Source organism: Helobdella robusta, assembly GCF_000326865.2.
Source record: "Helobdella robusta unplaced genomic scaffold HELROscaffold_35, whole genome shotgun sequence".
Lineage (NCBI taxonomy): Eukaryota > Metazoa > Annelida > Clitellata > Rhynchobdellida > Glossiphoniidae > Helobdella > Helobdella robusta.
In genome coordinates, this window is record NW_008704704.1 from 947,108 (window position 1) to 956,160 (window position 9,053).

At 32.5% G+C, this 9,053-nt stretch overlaps 1 protein-coding gene across 1 annotated transcript; it reads left to right on the forward strand.

Moving 5' to 3' along the window:
- Positions 1 to 2,824: 2,824 nt before the first annotated feature.
- On the forward strand, positions 2,825 to 3,058 carry HELRODRAFT_83039 (hypothetical protein; the record flags this gene model as incomplete). The annotated part of the gene is made up of 1 exon (XM_009023211.1): positions 2,825 to 3,058. A coding segment is annotated over one exon (234 nt), but the record flags the coding sequence as incomplete, so codon positions are not given.
- Positions 3,059 to 9,053: the final 5,995 nt, after the last annotated feature.

Here is a 9,053-nt window from a genome sequence, read left to right on the forward strand (position 1 = left end):
TTGGTACTTAAATAAAGCTCGCACATAAAACATAATTATAGGAACAAAAATGTGCGTTGAGAAATTGATTTAATATGCAATGTCATTCATCAACGATGGCAAAATCCTAAATTTTTAAGAAAACTTGACTGTTGACTCAGTCAACATTTGAAGACTAGAGTGTATATCTGTAGTGTAATTGTAATGTAATGTAACATGATGACTTAGTTTCAACTCAAATCCCACCCTCGAGCCAGATCAAGAAGACGAAATGCAAATCAAATCCCAGACAACACAAATATAATGTCAGCAGTGGTTACAATATTAGTAGTGGTAGTAGAGTAGTAGCAGGTGTAGTAGTAGAGTAGGTAGCATAGGTTATGATGAAAAAAATCATAAAATAAAATTAATTTTTTTAATAAGTAAAATATATATGTGTTTTTAAGTAGTAAGCAGTTCTGAACAACTTCTGAGTTCTCAAAAAAATTTAAATTTATTCATGCTAATTAATAAGTTTCAACCGTCGGAAGTCTGTTACTTATTTTCATTTTTAAACGCTAACAAACGTGAACAGTAGCTCATGCAACACCCCTGTGACCACTACCAGACAGAATAAAACAAAATATCAAACCGTAAGTTAAGGTAGGCCGATAGTACAAAACACAAATAAGTTATTTAGATTAAAGCTTCATGTAATTATATGTATTAACGTTATATATGTCGAATAAATCTATATCAAATGGAGTATGGGTTCCACGGGCTGCATTGCACTGGTCAGCTGTGCAGCTATAAATCCAGGGAAATGCCCTCCTGTCAATCAATCAATCAATCAGTTTAAAAAGCGCTATTTCCGCGATGTTCAACAGCGCTCCTCAATGAATTTTGTAAAGAGATGGGTCTTGAGAATCGCTCTGATTTTCGTAAGTGATGGAGAAGTAGTCAGAGAAGGAGGTAGAGAGTTCCAGAAAAAAGGGCCAGAAAAAGCAAATGCGAATTTAGCAAAAGAAAGTTTAACATGAATTAAAAAGAAGTGAGAATAAGAATACGATCGTAAACCGAGGCGTTTAGGTTCAGTTAATATATCTGATAAGTACTTAGGAAATAATTTAGATTGAAATTTATACATAAATCTGCAAATTTTAAAAATTATTCTATATTTTATAGGTAACCAGCGCAAAAGAACAAAATATGGAGTTAGATGAGAAAAGAAAGGAGCACGAGCAACTAGACGAGCCGCTGAGTTAAAAGCTTTACTTAAAGGATAGAGTGAAAAATCAGGAAGACCATTGAAGAGAGTTACAATAATCAATCCTAGATAAGACTAACAAAATAACAAGAAGGAGAAGAGTAGGATTGTCAAAAAAAGGCAAAAGTTTTTATTCTACGTAGATGAAAGTAAGAACTTTTAGCAACACTATTAATCCGAGAAAAAAGAGACATGCTAGAATCAAAAATAAAACCTAGACTACGAAACTTGTGAAAAACATCAAGCGTTTTAGAAACAGGTAAGATAATAGGAGGAATAGTAATAGAGTGTTTAGATTTATTAAAACAAATTAAATTAAATTTAGAAGGTTTAAGTTTAAAACACATATTGTCAGACAAAGCGATAATTCATCATTTACAATAGGCAAAAAAATAACATTACCTCCATAACACCCATCAATCACTCGCACAAATCGACTAAAAATATTAGGCATCACATTCACCTCCACACTCAATATAGCACCTCATATCAATTACATCATCACAAAAGGCTTTCAAACATTTCACGCACTCAAAACACTCCGTTCACATGGTCTCAGAGGCGTCAAATTATTCGACATCACCGAATCACTCATCATCTGACGCATCAAATATGCAGCTCCCTCCTGGTCTGGTTTTGCCACGTAACAACAACTTCAGCAGCTACAATCTCTCATCAAAAAACTAATTCGCTTCAATTATCTACCTGCATCATATCCTACCGTCACTCAGATATTCAACACACTCGATTCAAGGCTGTTCAAGAAAATAGAAAATAACAACGATAAAATGAAGTAATGGCATAAAAACGGAAATTAATAGACTAGATAATGACTTTGTGAGTTAGTGAGGCGATTGATGAATAAAAACTAGTTGTGTGAATGATAAAGTTCTATTAAATAAATCTAGTTGTGTGAATGATGAAGCTTACAATGAAATTTGAAGCTTCTAGTCTGTGTGCTGCAAGCAGTTGTTCTGGAATGATGGTTTCTGAGACTTAGAATAGGGAATAACATATCTCTTTAGAAGCTTTCAGGGCAACTGAGTTGTTTAGAACTAACACTGCTCACTTCAAACGAGGAGAGGTCCAGAAAAGGTGGCCTGAAAAATACTCGCTTCCAACCTTTTCTCAAATGGGTAACCGCGTTCATTAAGCATATTTCTCAGCGGTCATAAACATAAATTGATTCGTGGACCTTCTTGATTTGAAAATTGGAACATCCAAATGTTTTTAACCAAACTGTAACGGAAGGGCTTGCACGGCGCACTGCTTTTACTGCACTTGAGCTGGACATTGACATTGACCAAATCGACATTGCTGCACTGTCTGAAATCCGTCTGCCAGACGGGTTTCACATTGTGCAGCAATGGTGGATTTCTTGTTAAAGTGAAGACAGGAAACACATTCTTTTGGAGAAGTTTATCAGAAAATGATCCGTGGATTCGTGGTGTTGATTTTGCTGTCCGTACAAACTTACTGAAAATATTATTGAGATTCCAGTCGGGGTTAAAAAAAACTTATGCATTCTACTTTTAAAAAAACGTCGCATGGCCATCCTACGTGCTTACTCCCCAACTTTTAACGCAGAGAAATTGATAAAAAAATATGTTCTACGAAAGACTTGTTACCCCTCTTCAGAAAATAAATAAAAATGACAAAAACGTAGATCATGTCGATTTCAACGCTAGGGTTGTAACAAACTTCAGCGTCTGGACTGGCATTCTTGGCAGATATGGTCTAAAAAACGCAAACTGTAACGGAATCAAACTTCTCAACCTTTGTGCCAAATTTAGATTAGGCATTACAAACACCATTTTTCAGCAGCGTAGTTAAAGAAAGGTTGTCTGGAAGCATCCACGGTCCAAGCACTGGCATCTTTTGGACATTATCATAGCCAGACAACATGATGACACAGAGGTCAATCATACACAAGTTATGAGAGGCGCAGAGTGTTGGACTGATCATTACCTTGTGTTTAATTGGCAATTAAACTAATCTCCCCAACACATAGACAGGGTTCAGATAAAAAGCTGAACATTAGAGCTTGCAAAAAACCTAATAGTGCAGGAAAAACTTTAGAAAGAAACTTACTCAACAAAGTGAGCTGTCCACTTTATCCGAGCAACCTACTGGTGTACCCTCAATGACCGATGAATGGTAAATAATCAGCTTTTGTATATTGTGACAAAAGCTACGACAAAGATTGATGGGTTTTTCGCAAAAAATAATTAGGACTGGTTTGATGAAAATCAACCTGGCAATTTTGATTTTTTGCAAACAAAGAATAAAGCCCTTAAAATTAGGCATTGCAATCCAGACTTATTCAGTCTTAATCTTGCATGAAAAGAATCACGTGCAAAGGTACGCAAGTGCTGCGTTGCCTGGAAAACTATTGGTGGAAAGAGTAAAGTAGGAAACTACAAAGATTAACGGATAAAAAAACATGCAAATATTTTACGAATCTCTCAAGCCTGTCTATGAACCGACCAGCACTTTATCTTGATAAGTCAAAAGATGATGCTGTAGTAAACAGGGATCTTAAAGAAATTTTGTCACTATAAGCCGAGCACTTTAGTTATTTGCTGAAGTGCGTCAACCCGGTGTATTCGACATTTATAGAAGCTCTTTCGAAATTTTTGACTGTTGCTGAGCTTGATAGCCTACTTGCTCATTACAAAGTTTTATTTGTTACCAAGGAAATAGAAAACAACAAAACGGTAAGACCAATCAATCAATCAATTAGCTTATAAAGCGCTATTTCCGCAATGTTCAACATGTTCAACAGCGCTCCTCAATCAATTTTGAAAACAGATGGGTCTTGAGATCCGCTCTGAACTTCGCAAGTGATGGAGAAATAGTCAGAGAAGTAGGTAGAGAGTTTCAGAGAAAAGGACCAGAAAAAGCAAAAACAGATTTGGTAAAAGAGTGTTTAACACGAGTTAAGAAAAAGCGAGAACAAGAAGACCGGGACGTTTAGGTTCAATTAATATATCTGATAAATACTTAGGAAATAATTTAGATTGAGACTTATACATAAACGTGCATCTCCGCAGGAATATACAAATAAGGTGATTTTCGTGTGTGTCAGCGGCTGCATAATTTTTTTTGAGTGTAGACTACTGGCATTGTACCACAACAATGGAAGGATGCAAACATCGTGACTATTTACAAAAAGAATGGCAAGCATGTGGAAACAGTCGTATCTTTGCTTTCCACCGCTGGCAAGATTCTGACGCATGTCAAGTTGAAACGATTTCAAAAACAAATTGTTGATGTTGTCATTCCAAAATCGCAATGTGGCTTTGGAAGCGGTAGTGTCGTAGCACCACATATATGAGTTTGCTGTACACCTCCTGATGGAAAAGTGCCGTGAACAAAACCAGGATCATTATCTGGCTTTAATCGATCTAGGAAGGAATATAAACCGTTTGATATTTTGTTGTGAGTAAAATAGGGCTGCTTTCTGATTCCTGTGATTTTTAATCTGTTTTTGACTTCTGCCGTTATCAAGCACGACGATCTCAAATCAGCGTAGCTTTATGGGACTGGAAAAAAAATACTGACTATGCTTAAATATTATGCAAATGTATGAAATTAATCAATTAAAAATTAATCAAATCAAATCAAATGTTTTAAAAATGAATGAATATTTAATGGTAAACTATAAAAATGTAAAAACTGTAGAATATGATAAATTTGATGAGACCAGAATGAAACCAGACACTAAAGCGCACTGAAAATGTGTGCGGGTGCTTTTGAGGGTCATTATAAGCATTCTTTAGGCTCCATTTAAAAGGCGGACGTATCATAGATGGGTTCCGATAGCTTAATAGCTTGATATGCTAATGATCCTTTAACAGCACATATTCTAATTATTTCTCAGCAGAAAATATGCTAATAGACTTTTATTCTAGTTATATGACTTTTACCATACAATCATATTTTTATAGCGCACAGGAACATTTATATTATACTATATATACGGTTCCATTACCGTAGAGAACTCCAGCATTGATATACCGCTCCTAAATATATATATATATATATACGTATATATAGTGCTGTGGTGCTAAAAAATTGTCCTCTTCACTTTTGATGTTGAACTTTTTCAAAACTTCCGTTTCCCAGATTGTTATTTCGAATTTTGTGCCAAAGTTAAAATTGGATTTGCTGCCATAGATTTGTTTCGAAATGGATAAAAAAATGCTGAAATCCAATGGAATTGTCAACAATTCTTTTAATGAGAGTGAGACCGAATATTCGAAGAAATCATGGATCGGATCGCTACTTAAAAATCTTGTTAGTGGTGTGAAGCATGAGTCTACAAAAATACAAGGTAAGCAATGACAGAAAACTTTGATAAGTTTGGTGGAATGTTTTTAACAACTATGTCGCTGCTGCTTAAATAAAAGTAAAATGATTGTGTTAGAGTTAAGTTTTTTAAAGTTAAAGTATTTGTAACGTTTTTAATTTTAACAATTAAAATAAAGTATTCTTAATAAAATCTATTATTAAAATAAAAGTAGTATAATAAAACTAAAACGTATATTTTATTGCCCAATCAAAGTTATTAAAATTAAATCAACTTTATTAACAGCATTAATTTAAATTTACAAAATCTTTTATTTTACATTTTTCTTTCACTTTTTTTAAAGCCATTCTTATAAGGCTACTCCCAAAATTTAAAAGCCATTTTGTAAACAACAGGGATGTAATACAAATCTAACGTTCTACAGATGAGTTTTTCATGTTTAGTAACCTTGAAGATGTGTTATTGAATTTAGTGATTAAAATTCCAAAACGATTCAACATTTAACAAAGTATCACTTTCTTGATTATGTGTGTTGCGTTAAAACTTAATTTTAGTTTAGAACTATAATAACTATTTAATATTAATTTTAAGTTGGAAAGTGAGTACCAGAAGCTTTTTTTTAGAAATCAAACTTTAGTACTAGTTACACAGTGGTTTGTGATATATTAATTATATAAGTATGTATGTGAGTGGTTAATTAATGTTATTAATAATAACATTGCGACCAACTCAAACACAACAAAAACTGTTCAAAATTTTTAGATCAAGACATCAGCAAATCTAAGCACATGGGCATCAATAAATTGATTGCTTGAACACCTGGGCTGAATTTATCAAACTCACAAAATTTGGTGCAGTTACTGGTACCACCAAAATTATGTAGCCAGCAACAAAAAAAAATTTGTTTCTAACAGACATATGAAAGATGCATTTAATTTATGTAATGATAACATGCAAACAACACTGCTATCTATTGAATTTTTTATTGTTTTGCTATTTAGTAATAAAAATTTCATGTTTAAACAGTTTTCGTTTTGTTGAATTTATTGTCTACTTGTGACTGAAAATATGGTGGAACGGATCGTTTTTTCATGTATTTAATACTTTCGGACCGGAACAGAATTTAATAGGCATGCTGCGGACCACCATTACACAATATATATATATATATATACATACACACATACAATAACAATAAGGTGGTGGTAGAATGTTGGTAGATTTGTAGATTTTGTTAATTTGTTAATTTTAGAAGCATGGAATCTTTTGGCTACAATATTTATTAAAAATAAATAATAATTACAATTACTTCAATATTTTGAAAAAAATGTAAATAAAATGAAATAAAAATTAGTGTGAAGAATGAGTGTGGTTCAAATGAAGACAAAGTGACACGTAGTGGTGAAGAAATTTCCAAATATATATTATATATATATTGTGCATGTGCATGATATAATGATACTTTTAAACAGCTGATAACGTTTGCATATGTATATATATGTATGGTCCGTTACAGTTAATTGTTTCTATTTCTTGCTCACTTTCATACTTATCTTACACTCTAACCATGTTTTTTAAAACAGTGGACCATCCTCACATATATACTTATCTCGCCAATCTAGAACAATGAACCTCATTAGTTGCAGAGATCATTCTGGCTCTCACGCTCTCACTTCTATTCTTATCTCACCAGTACTAATTAATGAAATTTTCTTTGTGTTGCTAGTCAAGTCTTATTTTTATTTTTTTATTTTGAATAGTTTAAAAAATTTTTGGAGCTCTCCGCGGGACCGGCAGCTGTCCGCGGACCACCACTTTGAAAAGCACTGGTCTAAAGACTATTAAATTTTTGATTTTAACGTCTTCAAAGTTTAAATAATAAAAATGAATATTACTTTAAATTTATGAAAAAATGCATATCTTCAAAGTAGTAAACGCTGTCAAATGAAATTTTAATCAAGACTTGCACTTGAGTATAGTAATTGATGCTGTACGCAGCTGTGATTACCACCGACTAAGGGGAGCAGGTCAGAAATTCCCACTTATATATATTTATGTATACATACACACAAATATATTTATGTTAATGTTGCACTCCAACACTGATAGAATACTCAATGTGGCCCTCAGAATAAAGTTTACCCACTTTTGATATGTTAATATTTGATTAGAATTATTTTTAAGCTTATTACATTTAATTACTAGTAATGAAATCAAAAGAGTATTTTACCCAACATTCTTTAAATCATAGGTAGTGCAAACTCTGAATTATTAGCAACAAAGATGAATCCCCAAACTGAAAGGCTGATGAACACAACGAAAAAAAAAAATTTGGTTTTGCCTTCTTTCCAAAGCATTAAAAGGTAAACGCTTTATGTTTTTAGACAAATTGTTGATTTTTGATTATATATTAGAACAAAATTTCATTTTGAAGTCCTATTTTTATATACATTGGATTCGGTTTTTTTATGAAAAAAATACATGAAAAGATAAAATAAAGAGACATCAAAGGAGTTCAGTGTGTAATTTTAATAATATTTAGTAGATTTTACTTGCTTGGGAATGAATGTTTGATTTAGTCAAGTTACATGTTGAATGGTTTAATTTTGCTTATTTTAATGTAGATTTTTTAATGTAGATTTGTGAATTTGATGTTATGGCAGGCAATAAGTAAAGTATGGTAGACGTGGTAGGGTGTTTTGATTAATGGTTGAATGTCTTGCCAAGGGCTGTACCGAATGGGATTTTTGAAGCTTTGCCCAAAAAAGCCCAATTTGGCCGAATTTAAAATTGCAAATTTGGCCGAAGCTGAATTTATGCACCAATTACTAATTAAAGTAACATGTTCATAAACAAAGATCTTTTAAAATAGTTTTACAATTTTGTGTAATGTATTGTTTACCCGATACTAACTATCAATATAATGCTAACAATATTTTTACCTATTAATGTTGCAAAATTTGTTAAAAATTTTAAACCAGTGTTTAATTTTTGTGAAGCTTATGTGAAAATAATAAAAAAAGTTAAATTTGACTCAAATTTGACTTCAGCAAAATTTTTTGCTAGAGCCGAATTTGGGCCAAATGTGAAAAAAATGACGAAATTCATATATGTATAAGACATTAGAAATAACTGTTGTTTTAATGCGTTTGATTTGCCATTGCTTTAAGAAACTTTAATAATTTTTTTTCTATATATATTTGCTATCTTGTTGGCAATCTTCATGGTTCTAAACTATTTTATAATATGTTGTTATTAACAACGCTTTGGTAATTTTTGTAATTCCTTCAAAGCAGTTATTTGACTTGTGCAACAGTTCTTATAAATACTTTTGAAATTGTAAGTGATGATGGCGAATGTAGAGGGCATTATAGATATGTTTGTTGTGATGTTAGTACCGTCAGAGTCAGTCATTTTTTGTAATTGTAGTTAGAACTATTGATAACAATAAACCTATCACCGTTCATCCAACTACCTTCTTTCCTTTGCTTCACTTTTTTCCGTGCTTCCCAACAT